The sequence below is a fragment of the Nannobrachium achirus genome (genome assembly GCF_963921795.1).
Source record: "Nannobrachium achirus genome assembly, chromosome: 16".
NCBI classification, from domain to species: Eukaryota; Metazoa; Chordata; class Actinopteri; order Myctophiformes; family Myctophidae; genus Nannobrachium; species Nannobrachium achirus.
Genome location: NC_137823.1, coordinates 47,520,615 through 47,539,787, shown reverse-complemented (window position 1 = coordinate 47,539,787; position 19,173 = coordinate 47,520,615). Strand labels below are relative to the sequence as shown.

The 19,173-nt window shown below is 41.4% G+C and overlaps 1 protein-coding gene across 1 annotated transcript; it reads right to left on the bottom strand.

The window, feature by feature from the left end:
* Positions 1 to 745: 745 nt before the first annotated feature.
* Positions 746 to 19,173, bottom strand: LOC308300254 (zinc finger protein 106-like). The gene is made up of 21 exons (XM_080744071.1): positions 19,115 to 19,173; positions 18,719 to 18,828; positions 18,351 to 18,412; positions 17,439 to 17,645; positions 15,083 to 16,294; positions 14,178 to 14,514; positions 12,141 to 12,210; positions 10,762 to 10,916; positions 10,546 to 10,606; positions 9,566 to 9,977; positions 8,515 to 8,549; positions 7,297 to 7,439; positions 6,912 to 7,046; positions 6,343 to 6,459; positions 4,637 to 4,828; positions 4,345 to 4,407; positions 3,902 to 4,021; positions 3,671 to 3,742; positions 3,365 to 3,436; positions 2,149 to 2,295; positions 746 to 1,613 (listed from the first exon to the last, which is right to left on the bottom strand). The coding sequence occupies exons 2-21, from the start codon at positions 18,824 to 18,826 to the stop codon at positions 1,557 to 1,559; spliced, it is 3,777 nt and encodes a 1,258-aa protein (XP_080600197.1). The 5' UTR covers positions 18,827 to 18,828; positions 19,115 to 19,173; the 3' UTR covers positions 746 to 1,556.

Genomic DNA, 19,173 nt, shown 5'->3' with positions numbered 1-19,173 from the left:
TATATTTGGGACACCAAATTTCTCTTTTGTGTCAGAGCTGAAAACGTTTTGGAACCCTGCTCTATTCAAGACTCCAACTTAACATGATGGACAAACTTCATGTGAAAGACTGACAAAGGATGGCCTTTTCTATAGCACCTCTCTTAGCCCCAAACTTCCACTTTGCAGTAGAACATCACAAAGTCTTATGAGGCAGATCACCTTATCACTTGATCAGCACATGCATGCCCCCTGGAGGATGAACACTAAAACGTTTGAGTGAAACTATGGCCTTTCCTCTAGCGCCACCCTCAGGCCTAAATGTCAACTTGAGTTTGGACAAGCCACCTCATAATCCAATAGGCAGATTGCATTAGATTTACCCCATTGGTTTTGGTGAGGCCACAGCCTTTCGTCTAAGCCAAAATGCACCTACAGTATATTGTAACTTTTACAACTTGTTGTAATTTAACATTCAACATACAGTATATGCCCAATTCTGACACGAATAATAATTAGCTTAAATCTTGTTTTAATTTTAGCACCACTAGTGAGATCGCAGCCAGGCTCTTAAGGATGGTAATCAGTTCAAGTCATTTTGTCCAGGTTGGGGGTAGCAGTCTAGCAGACGTCCAAGTAAAAAACGATACAGAACATAAACGCATTCCAAGATTAGGTGGCATTTATTGCTGCTAAAATATCAGACAAGAAATATCAGAAGAAAATACTGTTTTTGAAGAAATAATTCACAGTATTTGAAGCCACACAAAAGCCATGGTAATGAGCATATACGTAGTATACATGGTAGGAAATGCAAAAAGAAAATTAATGTCTTCGTGAAATGCCTTTGCAGAAGGCTACTGTACATCTAGTCACACCACCCAAATGATCAATTCACAATTACATTCCCACAAAGGTGAAATTCTCTCCAATATCTTCAGAGCCCATGATAAACAAATTTTAATCTCTTAACATATCGTCGCTGTCAGGTGGAAAGCTTGTATGTTCAAAGCAGTTACTTTTCAGGAAATGGAATCTGTTTTCCAATAGTTATTTAGTCACAAGCAGTTGTTAATACTTTTCATTGGTTCAATATTTATAAAAACCCACAGATTAATCACCTTCACTTTCACTTAAATTGTAGATCTGCTATTTTTGCATGACACTGTATGACAAAGTAGGGCATTATTGTAAGACAGCGACGAGATGTTGATCACTAAAAACTTTAAAATGTTTAAATATTGACAACGAAACATTCCGTTACTTAACTCCTTTAATGCTCATTGGAGGACATCAAATGGGTTTCAGTTTAACAAATTATTGCAGGTTGATACTGGATAGTAAACAGGTTTAGGAATCAAATAAGATTAGCACTTAAATTAAGTGTCTCTTGCTGTGTCCCTGCAAAAACAGAGAAAAATAAAGAGCACAGTCCACGAGGATGTGATCATAAATATACAAAAACCAGATCAATTAAGGATAAAGGGTCTAGCCCTTTAAAAACAAATCAGGGCCAAATGCAAAGAGGCTTAGCTGGTCTCATGTACTGTTGGGAGCACCAGACTCATCTGTTGCAGTTACATCTCCAGCTTGCTGTTGTGCTCCACATGATTCTGCATGTGATCTGGTAGCTCCTGAATGAAAGAAATAAAGAAAATGTGGAATTATTCAGTATTCATTATCCTATCTAACGCCAAGACGCCTGGAGGTGTTGTGGCATTCATTTCTTAAGGCACACAGACAAATCTAAACAACACACAGCACCGTCTTCTTTCATCTTACATAATAGCCTAATTATTACTACCTAACTATTTCTAGCGTTTTATCCAATACCATTCGGGCTCGTCTGAGGACGACCTAGAAAAGATTCACATATGCGTATTTGGCAGAGTCCAATACGTTAAAGCAGTGGTTTTCAATGTGGATTCCAGGGACTCTGTGGGTTCACTTAGGCGGGTCTAAATGGACCCATAACAAGTCTGTAACTCTGACAGTGTACAAATGGAACCAAATGAACCCGTTCGGTTCATTTGGTTCCATTTGTACACTGTCAGAGTCAAGGGGAGACACTGCGTTAAAGCGTCACATAAGCCCCATGCTATAACATCCACACATTACATAACGGAGAGCCATCGAGGAGAAAGGTATCACATAGCTGTCGTTCATTACCAGTCTCACGGCGTCTTGCGTGGTGAAGAAGGTGTTGCAGTCTCTCCAGCGACACTTGACCGACTGCAGCTGAGGGTTGCTGTGGTCTCTGAGCAGGTGCTGCAGCAGGTGTTCAGCGATGCCAAAGATGAGGGTGCAGCCATGCCACTGGACAGAGGGAGGGGGGATTAAAGTGAGTCGAGAAGAAAATGTATTCAAATGCGAGCACTTGTCAGAAGAATAGTTCACGTTTCACTGTTATCGGGTGCACGGTTCTGGCAGAAAGTGCACTAATATTAGAAACAAGGATGAGAAATCGCCAGTGGCTAGACATATTAATGCCGTGGGACACAACGTCTGCTCTTAACTCATTTACTGCCCCCTCCCGAGTTTCCCCGAGTTATTACCGTTGTTAGAGGCCGCCAGGGGCCGAGTTTCCCCGAGTTGGCAGCCATTTTGAAAAAATGGACCTCCAGAAATGTAGTAGGCATGTCGGAAATGGGTTAGGGTTAACCCACATACCAACCACATCTTTCAAACATGGCAGCCATGTTTGTTAACATTTGAAGAAAACATAATGGCTTCTATCTCATGAATGCCTGAACGGATTTCCAAGTGGAATTTTTTGTTTGAAAGCTGTGAACAGCGTGCACACACATGGTGCATGATCTAGGCATGGGCGTGCATGATCCGTGCACTAAAAATTACATTTTTTGGCATCCTGGTACTTGGCAGCCATTTTGAAAAGGCAGTGAATGAGTTAAGATCCCAGGAAACAGGCACAGTACAGCCTTTAAAAAGAGGCAGGCTTTCAGCGAGCCCACAATAATTAAGTGGTGGTGGCAAAGCGCTGAGCTGGCAGTGACCATTGCTGTTACAGGTATGGTAAACATTGAGGAATATTCAAGTGTTCAGAGTGTCGTTATCTGGATATCGGCACATATTGGAATACCGCTCAGCCAGTGGTGTGTTCTAGACTTTTTTGAGGGCATACTATAATCTATGATCCGCGGATATTCGTGTGGCCAGCGCATATGCCAGTGCATAATGCCTATCAGATACGCTACTTTGAAAGGTTCACGAGGGCATAATCTTTTTAAATGTCTTCACAGAATACTGCTTATACCCATGTGACAGGTAGAACACAGCACTGCTCTCAGACAGTTACAATGCAAGGTCAGAACTCAATATGGTATAATCATCAGTATGACAAGACATTATGCAGCCGCATCCATACCCAGCAGCGGAAGTTCTTCATCAGGTTGAGTCTTACAGCTTGAACACTTCCGTCATAGCAACCAGTGTAGATCTGAGGGAGAAATAAGGGATCAAGCCACAGCTCAATGACAGGAAAATTCAGGAAGGCTATCATCATCACTTCCAAAATGCTGCCTCCAGCACAGGAATACTTTAAAAAACACACAGAAGTAAGACCAGTTAAGTGTATAAAGCACAATTCTCAGTGTTAATTTATCAATTTTGAACTCAAATCTAACCATTAACCTATTCGCTTACATTTGTGATTTAAATTAACACTACGTACCGTGCTTTTGTGTATGGTCATACACATCACCATGTCACTGTGACCCCCGTACACCTGCAGGCGGTCATGGGACTAACACAGGAAAAAAAGAGAACGTTTGGAAAAGGCAACACATTAGTTTTGACTTATAATGTTAAGTTGACCATTAAGAAGTCAACATTTCAAAAATGTAAAGTGAGGGATATCTTGTATTGGGAGTACATTTCATATCAAGAATGAAGTTATACATACCTGTAGCTCGTATACACGGACAAATCTGTCCAGACTAGCAGTCACCATGACCTTGCCCAAGATGGCTATTGCAGTGACGGCGTGACTATGGCCCTTATAGATGCGTACCAACTCCCCCGTCTACACATGAAGACAGACATTTTAAATACAGTCAAGTGAAACACATGCTACAAATACCCAGGCTATGTCCACAAGGAGAGTTATTTTGATAAAGGTGGCCAAGTTCATGGTTTAGGTGATGTTAACAGTAGGATAGGGCAGTGGTTTTCAACCCTTTTCATCAATGCCCATAATTTTTTCTGCATTTGAGCCACAGACCACCATTTGATGAGATTTAGCCTTCCAGATCCAAACCTTATTTTGTTGCTATTGGATAAGATTTTGTCCACAATTCCATGCTGTATTGATGTGGTACCGTAGGAGATAAATGTATTGTTACTTACATGGATATTATGGGCATGAACAGAGGTGTCACTCGAACCACTGAAGACAAGGTCATTCACCACCTGAGAACAACAAGTAATATTGAATTATGTACATTACATAGTTTAAATTGATTTGACCAGAAAGATGTTAGGTAAATTCACACGTCTTTATCAAATTGGACTTGTAGATGAAGAACAACTCCCCCCCCCCGTCGTTAAACCCATTGTAACTGAAAATACAGGTGTAATTTACTCTGTAGCTTACAAACATTACTATTGCAGGAAAGTTGTGCGAAAACAGGTTCCGAACCTTCAAACAGAGTACGGTCTTGGTGTGACCCGACAGTGTGCGTAGTATCAAGCCACTCTTGGCGTCGCGCACACTGATGGTGCTGTCGTACGATCCGGCTAGCAGGATCCTGCGAGAGCCCTCCTGGGCAGTAGACATACAGCTCACACCTCGGGCACCATGGCACTCAAACAAGTCCAGCTGCTTCAGGGTCTTCAGAAGCGGTAGGGATAATTATGAGAGAGAGAGAGAAAAGAAAAAACAGGAGACAAGGGCATAGGGTCTTAAGTTCAGGATGATGGTGGAGTCAGAGGTTAAATTCAAATTTAGTTGATAATGACAAATCCCTTTTCCACATGTACAATAGTCTCATATCACTGCCAACTAGGGATGGAGCCCTAAACAAGGGTAGCTCGATAACCCGATAACAGATTTAATGAGTACCCGGTATCAATAAGCTTTGGGCTTATCAAGCTTGTTATCGAGCATACCGGCCAATATGTCATGTTTAAACAATCAAGACAAGAGGCGATCAATAAATGATTACACTACTATCCATAATATAAAGCCATTTAACACTTATTGCACAGTAATGAATGATTGTTTTAGTGATATTTAATGATATTTGTTACTTTTGTCAATTGTCATAGATGGTGGTCAGCAACACAGTCGCAACAACTGGCCAATAAAAAAAGATATCAGTTATGTTCATAATTTGTCGTCTCATATCTTTCCATAAAATATTAGAAAACCCTCAATAGTGGGCTCGATAAAAGCCCGGCTCAATAAGCAGGATCGATAAGGTGCTCATTATCAATAAAAATTAACGAGCTCCATCCCTACTGCCAACTCCCACAGTTGGTCCTAGCATGTGCATACAGACAATGACATGTCCCTTTTGATAAGCGTGTTGTCAAGGCCGCTTCTTGTCACCTGGTAACAAGGAGTTTCACCAGGACAAAACGCATCTGAGAGGTACATGATATTACCAAAGATTGTTAATACACCATCCCAATTGGAGCCGCTAAAGGCGTAATAATGGTACACAAATCCTACAAATGGTCTGCCGATGGGCGCCTTCTGACATCAAATCTCTCAAACATCCAATGTTTACAGGTGCTAGATCCTGCGAGAGTATGTTGCTGGGACAGAAAGGTCGACAATAGAGTTGATTTTCTCCTGATTCGTCTCTCTGGGTCCAATATTTAGGCCATGGCTACACGGAGCTGGATTTTTCAGATATCCCGGTTTTTCAGATATCCACATAGAAAAATATCTAGGTCCACACGGAGCTGGATATTTCATATATCCCGGTTTTTCAGATATCCACATAGAAAAATATCTAGGTCCACACGACAAAGATATCTAGGTCTAACAAGCACACACACAGTAAAGTCTTCAGAGATATCCGGGTTCCCTGTCTACACGGATCCAGTGAATCGGATATTTTTCAATCTCTCCACCCATTTATCCGGTTTAAAAAATATCCAGCTTCGCAGCCGAAATATCCAGCTTTGTTTGGCTGCAAGCCCCAAACGCATAAAAAAATGTCTAGCTTCAGAAATATCCAGCTCCATGTAGCCATGGCCTTAGTTCCCAACACCGGGCCTACTGCATAGGCGATCTGACCAACCTGTGGGAGTTGCTGGTGTAGTGACAGAGATCCAACAGAGGTCCAAGCTGGACAGAGGTCCAAGCTGGAGGCACCATGGAGGAAGCAAACTCACCTTTACATCAAAGCTAAATACTGATCCATCGGCAACACCCACATACAGAATTTTCCAGGCAATGTGTAAACACAACACTCGGTCTGGAAGAGATATCTGCTCCAGGCATTTCTTTGACTAGTGAATGAGAGAGAAACATAGAATACTGTAAGGGTCAACTACACACACCTCTTTGCATCATATTTATTAGATAATTCATTATATATCGATGGCCTGTGATTTGAAGATGATACAATATTAAGGAAATATTGTAGAAAGTCTCATACAGTACACACACACACACACACACACACACACACACACACACACACACACACACACACAAGAGTTTTGCAATAGCACTGCAGCTCAAACATAAATAATAATATACTATTTGTATACTACTTTTGCATCACAATATACATGCAGAGGAAGTGTAAAGTACAACAAGGCAAACCTAGTCAAGACCCCTGATACAGGATAGCAAATCTTAACAGAATGTTGCATTTACGGATACTTATCCCCGGCTAATGGCTAATGATGACTGGTGTCAAATGTTCCAAAATGTGTGGCATGTGTTAGCGCGGTACCTTGACGCTGTAGCAGCGGACAGTCTGGTCACTAGATCCGGTGTAGAGCCGTGCAGGCATGTTGGGGATGTCTGACACCAGCAAACAATTGACCTTGTTTGTGTGGCCCTCAAACACATTCACACAGTCTTTGGTCTGGAATGACATACAGTGACCCATCATTACACAATCCCGTCTTTAATGCAATTTTGTACTGTGTTACTGAGGATGTCGATCCTGATGAAAGCGTTGACTTATGGATGGATATACAAAGAAAAATCAAACAATCTCATTTGGGATGGCAGCAATGAAATAACACTTCATTGTGCATTGATAGCTTGAAAATGTTGTATAAATGTAAACTACCATTTAAGTAAATTATGATTGGTAGTTAGGCAGAGCATACCACCAGACTGCAGGCCCGCACTGTGTTGTCTCCTGAGCAACTATAGAGTAGCCCGTCATGGACCTGCATGCCATAGACTGGTCCTGTGTGGTTCATGAATGTACCCAGGGCAGGCTCCTCTTCCACAGCCCCATCAGCAGACTCTGAAAAGATGGGAGATTCTGCTTACTTATTATTCAAGGTTATTATGGTACTGTACTGTACAGTACATAACAGTTAAACAAGCATTACAGTGTATACACAATCTCAATACAAATACACATTCAAATGGTTGGTTGATTGGTTGAGACGCCACAAAGCCTGACAATTACCTTAAATTCCCATGCGATCTTTTGGTAAACAGAGAGCTAGCAAGCGGGATATGAGGGAGTTGCTTCAAGCTAAGGCTGGGCGATAGTAGGAAAACCTCCGATACTTGATAACGTTGTTGAATACCTCAATATCACTCACAATATTAGTCAAAACAATTGCATTATATAGTTATTAATGTTTTTCTGCTTTAGGTCCAATGCCTGCCTAACCCAGATAATGAATAGCACATCCATGCATTCACACTGCACAGTAGACATAGAATAAAAAATTAAATGCCTTGTTTCCATTTCCCAACAATGGTTTTATTGAAATAACCACACCTGGTTACAGATGGACTGCTTTTTTGCATGTGCTACGTGCATGCATAGTGTGTCTGTTAATTAATTTGACACATACACCAATACCTCATTTCAAGCCGTCTTCGTCAGTATGTATAACTCGCATGTTGATACCTCGATATCGATAAATCTTCGATATATTGCCCAGCCTTACTTCAAGTATAACTTGACTAAATTAGCATTTTGCCAAAGCCATCACAAGCCTAGCGCTTGCAATAGCAAACAACATTCATCACCCTCTCAATCAGCACTTCCCAATACTGCCATTTGGACAGAGATAAAGGACTTTCACCTTGCTTTAGTGGGAGTTTAGACCATTCGGCCACTACAGCATTAAACAAAATGCCTCCCACTGACATGTTGCTGTGTGCTACTAAGTATGAATTGTATTTATTTATTTACCTGAATGTTGTATGCCACTGTTTTTATGTATTTTGGTTACGTTAGGGACCGGGTTATGTCATGTTGAAACGGGCTGTGAAAACAAATATCCCTCTGGGACAAATTGACAATAAAGTCTAATCTAATCTATTTACAAATAATGCAGACAGGAAATTTGATAACTCACCAGGAAGGACAGAGTGTGATGGAGCTTCAGGTGTTCTGGGGGAAAAACAGAAATGCATTTTTTAACAATAAATATATTATCTGAACTTGGGCACACAAAGCATACCAGCACACATAAGAGCGAAGCAATTAACCAAACATATATCCAAACAGATATATAGAATCATTAACCGTCTTAACCTTTCTCATGGCCACACCAAAAATGCAGTGATGTTACTAGGTTTTCAATGTAATGGGTCCCGGGACCCACAGGTGGTCATTCAAATGGGTCCCAGAAAAGTTTTATGAGTCCTCACTATAAAGTTTCCGCGCGCAAAATGGCGTTGGACATCGGTGGAATCAAAACATTGACGTTTCTATCGCCTGTTTAAGACTTTCTAAGTGGATTTTATTTGTGTTAACGTAGGGTAAAGTAGGATGCTTTCACCCATGAACAATGGTGGTGTCTGTGGACATTTTTTTTTTCTTTTACCGCGACGCAGTAAATTATTTTAACATGGACTCCAATGGAGGCGCATCCCCGGGACCCCAGGACCATGACATGAATGAGTCCCTGGGTGACTTGAATGAGTTTTTGATGCGGGATGCGCACGTAATGACATCACTGAAAATGTAATAGATTTATTATAATTGACTAAATCAATTAGTCTGATTAACTACTTAACCTTAACACATTGGATGCTGTTGATTAGTAAATGTAATCCGAGTATTTTTGGTATCCGTGCGATAGTATCCACTTTTGTGAATCTTATAAGCAAGCTAAGAAGTAATATAAAACCCTATCAGATGCATCAAACGTGTCGACGACAATCAAGGAGTTTGACGAGTGCACGCGTCGTCAGCATCCGATGAGTTAATAGTGGTGAAAATACACAATCTACTGTACAAGTTCATAACACGCCGTATTGTGAGCTTGCAGATCTTCTATTTTTTATATAAAAAAAAGAAAAACGTTCCTTTATCATAATCAAGGCAAAGTCGTGATATATTGATTTGAAGTCATATTATTGCCCAGCTCTACAACAACACATGCACGTCTGGATGGAACTGACCTGTCCAAGTTCTCTTCCTTAAACCTCTGAGTCTGTGTCTGACCAGTAGCACAACTGTGCTGCACTGAAACGCCTCTCTGAGGAGCCACTTTTGGGACTTCATTATCCGAGTCCTCGATGTCGATGACATCCAAGCTAGAGGAGGGATCTAGAAATTCTAAAGAGACGTCGCTATCGGCTGTTTCATCTGCGCCTGGTTCACATCTTTCCATCTTTATCACCCTTGGAGCAGCAGCAGAGGTTGGTTGAGTAAGGCTGATGGATGACGGAGAGGCTCGGTGAGGTGGTGTGTTTAAGGCAGAGGTTGTGGTAGGGTTGGATAACTGTCGGGAAGGGGGTCTTGGGGACACAGTGGCTCTCTCCAGTGTTGAGCCATTGTTCCCTCCCACAACGGATGTTCCGGTGTACCCATCTGAACAAGACATGGAGAGATTAATGGGGTTAACCGGTGCTTGCCCACTAAAATGCAAATAAACACAATAATTGACAATAGCCCTACGAAAGACACTTTCAAATCACGTCATACTATAAGTGATTTCGGTCAGATGTGACAATATCATTGCGAAACTGGTCCCAAAACGGTGTCTGTGTATGTGTGTGTGTGTTTGTATGTGTTGCGGGAAATTGCTGTGTGACATGGCGGTCGCTACCCGCGTTGGCGTGCCGTGTTACTTGTAGTCTGTGAAATTCCAACGCTGATATGTACAGTATACTGTAGGCATTGCATTGACTGGATGCAAGTTTGAAATATATTAATGATGTGTGAATAAATCACACAAATAAACCGGCCATGGTGTGCAACAGTCTTTAAGGTCTCCACACCAAGCACACTGTCCTTTATAGTTGTGTGGAATCTGCCGTCCACTTTAGTTATAATGATTTATAAAACAATATCTTGAAAGTTATAGAGAGTGGAGTGGAGGGGCCTTTTACATATTTGAAAAATATGAATAAAATGCTTTCTCAATGTAAACTCCTACCTTGCATCCCTTGCAGGATCTCAATTCGCTGGGTCCTCAGACTGTTGACCTCAAGGGTGAACTAAAAACAGGTGCGTGGGGTGGGAGAGGGGTGAGACTGAGAGTTAACCAATGTTTCTGAAAAGGTAAAGTGAACTCAACACACCCAGTAATAGCACAACAAATTAACTTGTATTCTAGCTGGTAGCTTGTCAGCTGTGTGCTGGTGTGGGCTACCTGTTGTTTGAGCAGCAGCAGTCTTTGGACCTCTGTGTAGGCAGCCTGCAAGGCGTTGCGGGCCTGAACCAGAGAGTTGTCAACTTCTTGCAGTGACTGGCACAGCTTGTCCTCCTTGAGGGACACCATCAAGAGCTGGTCCACTCTGGACTGGTCTACAGTGACACAAAAAAAAAGGTCCAAAATTGAAGGTTTATTTTCTTCTTGCAAGGTATAGATGTAAATGAGTATTTTGCTTTGTTTAACAATGACAGTCAGATACTTGTTGCACTAACTAGCATTGACTGTTACGGTCTCTTTTTTGTAAGACACTTTATGTATATATACTTATATATTATTCGCCCCCTCTATTGATGCACCTTCTCTTTATTGGTACTGTACTGCTCTTGTTTTTTTCCCCCTTATCTTTTTTCTTACTTCTCTGTAACTTTGTAAATAACTGTATACTGCTGTGCTACAATTGGACAACTGAATTTCCCCCTTGGGATAATAAAGGTATCTATCTATCTATCTAAATATAATTCAAAAATGTAAATGCAAATAGACAAAAATGAAAATAATAAACAATGCCTAATGCACCATAATACCACAATAGGCAAGCAGTACAAATACTAGCGGACTTCAGTACTGTGTGGGACAGAGCTCACCCAGAGCATTGTGCCCCAACCTCTAGTGCAGAGACAATGACTGAATCAGTGTAGTTTCACAAGACCGAGTGGGACCACTCCCATGTTGGGTGAAACCAACTCTCCTTAATCAAGGAACACCATTTCACCTTTAAACTCAAGTGAAACAATACTAAGAAAAACATTTCAAATTCACATAATACACTATGCATAATAAAGGTAAGTTATTTATATTTTTAGTAACCAAACTCCTCTGTGTCTATACACACATAAACAATTTGTTCACCCTTTAACCCTGTTCAATTGGTACGCCCCAATCACCTGCTCCTCACTATAAAATGAGCTCCAGAAGCAGCTGTGAATCTTATGGAGGATCTGACCAGTAACAGGGAGTTAAGTATGTTTGTTAGCAAAGATGACCTGTTATAATAAAGTTTTTAAACCAACTATTGTTCTGAGTGTAATTTATAAACTAAATGAAAAAGTCAAGAAATACATGAATTATGTAGACATTGAAATAAACATTTGAACACACAAGTAGTGCAGTATCCTTAGCATTCAAATTGTTTGTAGCTAACTATGTGGCTGTAACAGATGAAGGGATGATAAACATGGCCAAGTGGGAAAGGCAGTCTGCCTTTACCACATGAAGTAAATGTATTTCCAATCGTTTGCATACGCACATTTGGATGTACTTTATTTGAGGAAGATTCTTGATTATGGATCAATCGATACATAGAAGATTGCATTTACCCTCGTTTGATGTTGCTTTTCTCTTTTTTCCACCTTGTTCCATAGTAGCCATGCCCATATTATCACCATCCTGATGGAAAAAAAAACAAAGTTATAGCAATAAAAATGTTGAAGTTAACCTCCAGGGCTGTGCGCAAACAGGGGCATCTGCTCACAATGAAAAAATCACACCCGTGTGAACTGAGCGGTGGTCGTGGAGGCTGCGCAACAGCAAAACAAATATACATATGTATTGTGTGTGTGTGTGTGTGGGTGGGTGGGTGGGTGCCTGGCCTGAACAACAGCGCCCCTCCCTTAACATGTGTGGTCACAAAAGGTACTACAGACAGACAGACAGACAGACACGGCCACGTATAGGAGCGTTGTGACCACCGCTCAAAAAGTGTGCTTAATGGCTTTTGGTGTCCCTGTGCAACTGAAAAGGATTTCAGGCAGTTAGCTATGTATTGATCAGTTTCTGGCTAAGTACAGTACAGCATAACATGTCAAAGTTCAACTTAAAATGTCAGTGCAAACATCAAACTGATTTCAGAAAAAAATTAAAACCCGAGAATTTGTATCCCACATTAACAAATAGCACTACCAAGAAACAATGATCAGTGTGGATTGTTCCCTTCAACTGGCTGCCAACGTGTGAGGTAAATGTGGGATGTAAAAAATATTACAAGCTAGCCAAGTTGTTAAAAGCTAAAATCGGTGGGATTGCAGGTGATACGATACGTAGAAGGTGCGCAGAAAGACGTGCCTAAAAGCCCTGGCCAAAGGAGCATGTTTGCCGTCTCACGGCAGGGGGCATGCATATGCTTTAGCTAATCTGTGCATCTCACTCACAAACCCACTACGGGCTACTGTATGCTTCAGTGTATGTTGGTGAGCATCTGTGTACGTTGATGATTACATCACCAAGTGGTAAAGCCAGTGTGTGTGAGAGAGAGATGTAGACTTGTACAGTAGCGCAGTTATTGTTCTCGCTTGCAGAGTTTGAATAAAGTAGAGTTGTTAATGTTATCTCTGTCTTTCAGTGACAGTTTTAGTGCTACCATAATGAATACAACAGTGAAAAATACGGAAGGAGGAATACATTAATTGTCTCCTGTGTGAAGGGTGCATAGATGAAGAGGATGGAGTAGGTCTACGCTACTGTACTATTATCTTTCTTTTTTAAGATTTGTTTTTTGGGCTTTTGTATGCCTTTATTGACAGGACTGACAGGAAATGGGGGGGAGAGGTGGGGAGCGAGACACACCCGGACCAGTAGGCCACTGGGCGCCCCTACGCTACTTTATTTTAAGCGTCAGTCATCATGGTGGTACTGTAACTTGTACTGAGAAATATAGTGGTACTGAGTGCAACAAGGTTGAGGACAACTTCTGTACATCATCTACATCTCCTTATAGTCTACTTGCCAGCCCATAGAGGCCCATTGTGAACCCGGACATATTGAGTACAGTAAGGTTTTATGTTAGAAATGTTGAGTATGGGTCCCCAGCATGTAGAAACTGCCGGATGCTAACTTGCATATGTTGAGCAATTTTCATAATTTGCATAATTCGATTTATTTAGCATAATCCTTGGCCGATTTGAACAATATTAGAGTGGTTTTGGGGGTTATTGAGGATGCTGAATCCATTTTCTAAATCAAAATGGCCGTTTTAAACCGGAAATGGCCTTATACCAACTTAAAGTGGGTGATTTTTATACTTTTTTGTTGATTTTCCAGTTGGTATATGGCCATTTCCGGTTTAAAACGGCCATTTTGAATTTAGAAAATGTCAAAAATGGATTCAGCATCGTCAATAACCCCCAAAACCACTCTAATATTGTTCAAATCGGCCAATCAGTTTTTGACATATTATCCATTATTATGGGGGATTATGCTAAATAAATCGAATTATGCAAATTATGAAAATTGCTCAACATATGCAAGTTAGCATCCGGTAGTTTCTACATGCTGGGGACCCATACTCAACATTTCTAACATAAAACCTTACTGTACTCAATATGCCAGGGTTCAGATTCTGGCAAGTGGACTATTACCTTCTTCCGCTTCGTTTTATTGTCAGCGTAGAGGTCACTTCCCGATGGCACATCGTTTCTTCCTGGTGAAAATGGTTCCTCTTTTATACGGCCCTTTGTCATCATGGTTGGGATGCTACTGTCATCACCCAGAGCAGCACTCGGCTCCTCGAAAGGGTCTATGATGGAATCATTAACCGCTGTACTATGAGATGAGGAGGGCAGGGGACAGGGCACAGGTGGAGAATCGCTAGGCAAAACAGACTCCCATTGGAAGCCCTCTGATAGGGTTAGGTCCTGGTCCTCCACCAGCCTTATGTCGCCTTGGTCAGAGTGGGGCTTCATCTCGATCCCAAACCTGTACAACAAAAGTATAAAAACTATTTCAGTTGATTGATAGAAAAGGTGTCTTTCAAACAAACTGTAAATGGCAAGGCAGCATTTTCTATCGGTGCTCCAATTGCGTGGATCAAGCTCCAGAAAGCCTTAAAAATAAGATCTCTGCCGGCCATAGGCCAATTCAGGACGATGGTCTCGAACACCTTTGTTCTAAACTGTAAATGCTTTAATTAATTTTGCTTCGGATTTTAGTTCCTTGAACTTTCTAAAGTTACAGAATGTAAATGTATATATTTTGTTTATCATTGTTGTACCTCAGCTGCATTGTAAATGAGAGCTTACCCTCAATTGTATTACCGAGTTTAAATAAAGGTAACAAATACAAATTGTACATTTAGCCACACAAGAGGCTTCTGCAAACGAGTCTAAAAGCCCTGCTAGTTGTCCCCTGGAGGTATATATTCTGATAAGATTTTGAGATATCTTGTTTGGAATCAAAGTGTTCGACAGATGGACGAACAGAGATGATAGAGTGGCACTAATAGCGGCGATAACAATTGCTAACTTTGTCTCGATGATTCCCCCACCTGGGCATGCCTTTGATCTTCTCTCGTTTCTTCCTGTTGACCTCCTGGTACATCTCATTCCAGTTCACCTTCCTCTGGGACCCCGATGAGCTGAGCAACTTCTGAACAGTTGGTCTGAGTACCCCCTCTTTCTCAGGCTCCATCTTAGAGTCGCTGACATGTCGGATTCTGCGAGCGGCATCTAGGTTGGGCTCAGCAGATGTAGATGGTCGAGTGAGAGAAGCTGCCAGTGTGTCAAGTCTGGGCAACGAAGGGCCTCCAAGTGATCCTCTTTCCAAGTTGCTAGACTGTCCGTCTGAGTCACACCGACTCTCTGAGCTCACCTCTGACTCCAACTTAATAGTACTAACCTTGGACTTGCGCTTTCTAATACGGGTTGCAGGAACAATAGTAGTGTCAACTTGAGGGCATTGTAGAGACTGGGCTTTTTTTAATTTGTTTTGAGCAGATTTGGATAATGAGACGAAAGATGGGGAGGTCCGCCCGGTGTCAGGTTTCTCAAAGCCAGCCTGTTGTGCAGTGCTTTGCACTTCCTCTTTCAAACCAACCTCTTGGCTCTGCTTCTGATTACGGGCTGCACGCTCTGCCCTGCATGGTTCCCTCACACCTAGTTCCCTTCTGATTTGCCTAAGCATTGAATTAACATTAACAACTGATAATTGACCATTGTCAGTTGTGCCGTTTAGACATGTGGATGCAGAGGAAGATGAATTCTGAACTCGTTCTTGCCCTGGTTGAGGAGATCTGTTACTGACCTCTTCCTTTTGCCCAAAGATTGTAACACCATAGTGACTATCTACTGATTGTTCTGGGACATCAATTTGCGATCCTTGAGATTTCTTCGGTCTTCCGTTTCCTCGAGTGCTGTTGGCATAATTTCTGTTGATGATGTCAATTTCTGACATGCCTGAAACACTGTGGAGTTGTTGCTGGTAGTTTGTTGATCGGCTGGACTGATTCGGAAGATAAGGATGTTGAGCTCTATTTGGCGGTTCTCTTTTTTGATTCATTTGTGATACTGATTGACTTGGGTTTTGCGATTTATGTCTGCCAGCCAGTCTGTTCTGAATACCAATGTTGCCTCCTTTCTGTTGAGTTGGCTCTGGTGGTTGCTCCATCTTTCCCTCCCCATTTCTTTGTTGTGAGGCTGATTGTTTTCTCTGGTTCACTTTTTTGTCCGCCTCTTTCTTTTTTACTTTCTTCGCTTTCTTCCTGTGAAGAAGTGAAAACAATTACAGAAATATAGTTGCACACACACACACACACACACACACACACACACACACACACACACACACACACACACACACACACACACACACACACACACACACACACACACACACACACACACACACACACACACACACACACACACACACACACACACACACACACACACACACACACACACACAGTTTGTGATTCCCTAGTGAATCTGCAACTCTAACCAACCCCAACGCTTAAATCTTAACACATTAAACTTAACCCCAACCTAATCAAATCCAATGCACCTCAGTGCACTTTAATTGGCTCAATTTGACACCTCTGTGAAAGCAAACTGTGAATGCAAGACAAGACCAGTAACCAAGAAGTCATTAAATTATGATCTTATTCATCAGATGGACTGCACAGTTTTTCTTCCAGATTAATCATTCAAAATGCTTACCTTGCATAAGCATTTTGTTGCATAAGTCTTCGTCTTCTATTAAGAAGTAATTTTGTATTAGTATAATTGACTGGCCTCCTTTGCCTCAGCTACATTGCATCCTTAAAGGTATTTGTACATTGCATTGTTGAAACAATAATATTATGGCTATAATTATGAAGGCTGAGCCAATCAAACAACGCTATGGTAAAATGAACCGGAACAAAGGATTAATTGACCACAATCTTATGTCACACAGACAATGAAAGCCATCATTCTTATGGTGCATTCATATTTGGCGTGATTTTGTTTGAGCAACATAATTCATCAAGTCTATTAAAGACACAACATCGTGTGGTATTCTTGTCTTTGTCTGAAGCAAATTAAAAATGTTTCAAACCAAGCAATTCTGGCCTAAGAGAACAGAGCGACATCAAATGCAGGAGCCAGGTGGGTAAGTAGTTTGTTGCCGTGTGTGGATTTCCTGCGCTATTTTACATACAGTAATGCAATTGTGAATGGACGATAATTGTCCGTCTCTGTTAAACACATTGTGCTAGCTTGTTTTGCCATGCGTAACGCACACTAGTAACATACATGTCGCTGATGTGGATATATTCACAATTCTAGCTTAATAGAGCTGTAATGTGACACAATTTTTCCAAGCATCCAGTGTGAATGCAAAGGTAGTGTATGTGAAATTCTTACTCTTCCTTCTTCAATTCCTTGTTTCTAGACTTGATTCTGCAAACAGCTTTACGGCCCAGAGTCTCAGTTAGAGGAGGAGCCTTTACACTTGTTTTCTTTATCAGCAGGCTCATGTTCTTCCTGTGTTTTTCGGTGCGGATGTGCTGGCCATATGTGTAATAATTCAAGTTGTGTGCTTTACATGCCTGGCAATGATGGCATGGTTCCCTGGATGTAAACAATAAAGAAAACGTTTGTTAGTGGTGAGTGGACAACCAACGTCTCATTGGGAAGCACAAACATTATTACAGGTTGTCTGATCATACTTGTCTATTGTGTCCCCATACATTTGGGCTTCCCAAAGGAAGTTATCATTTGTTCAGTGCAACAATCATTTCGGGCCTTGTTGTCCGTTTGCAGCTCGTGGAAAAGTGGAGGTATTTGACTAAACACGTTTCCTGCCAGAACTTACAAGTGGATATGAAACTAGAGGACATTATCTGCCGCCAAATTGCAGGAATTCATTGGGCGACTACTCTAACAGTGTGGAATCATTTTATGCAGTTAAGATCAGGCTGGGAGCGATCTGTGGCTGTGTATTTGGGATACATGAAAATGAAATCTATGTCATATCGCAGCCATTCTAGGTCTATGATCTCCTATACTAGGTCCTCTCTTTTTCCCCCTACAACACCAAATCCCGAGCTTGTAGATCGACTGTTTTCGCCACTTGTTCGCCACAGAAATAATGGGGATGCTGTGCTTCAAATGGTTATGGTACAGTAGCTGACACAATTGGGGGCAGTGGGCATGTTTCGGGACCATGTTCACCTTTTTGTATTTGGGATGCCGCCTTCCCAAATACAAAAAAGGGTTAGGGTCCCAAAAGGGGATAGGGGCATGTCAGTAACTTATCAGAATATTGTAGCTCACCTGGGCAACGCAATCTCCAGTTGTTTGTGATGATCCATGCTATGCATATGCTGATGTGAATTCTGCAGAAAAACAATCATTTAGTGACTGTGACTTCATGTTTTAGTATATATTTATTTATTCACTTGTACTTTCTCATGTATGGATGAATTTGGGGGACCGTACCTATGTTCCCCAGATTCTATGTTCCCTAGGTTCTATGTTCCCCACTTTGTTACCACCTAAACCTACCCCTAACCTCACTAAAACTAATGCTGTGTGAGGTGGGGAACATAGAGAGGGGAACATAGAACCTGGGGAACATAGGGTGGACCCCCGAATGGGGAGCAACTCGTCCATGCTTTAAAAATAGGTTGATAATCACTTACATCTTCCATATAACACCATCGGCATACTATACAGTATGTCTTTTTGGGTTTACTTGCTTTTGTAGCGTTGGTGGAGGTATCCACCACTCCCACTGTGGTTGCAGCCATTTCTGAAACAAGAGCAACATAGCAACAATTAATAACAAACTTAATTTACCACAGATACCACTACGCCCCGTTTAACGTTTTTACACACTGAAAGGCTCGACCAGATGCCATGTATTGACATGTGGAACACGACTTACACGAGTTCATCTGAGTTTGCAAAAATAACATTGTATGTGCAAAAGTCTTGTTTATAGATCGAGTAGAATCAATGGGCGACACAGATGTCATTCGCTAAATATGTATAGAAATGCGTGGCAGAGTATATGTGTAAATAGTTGTAAAAGTTACCTTGCGGTTTTCACATGGCACCAGGAGAAACTACCAGGTCGTCGCCATATTTGTTTTTT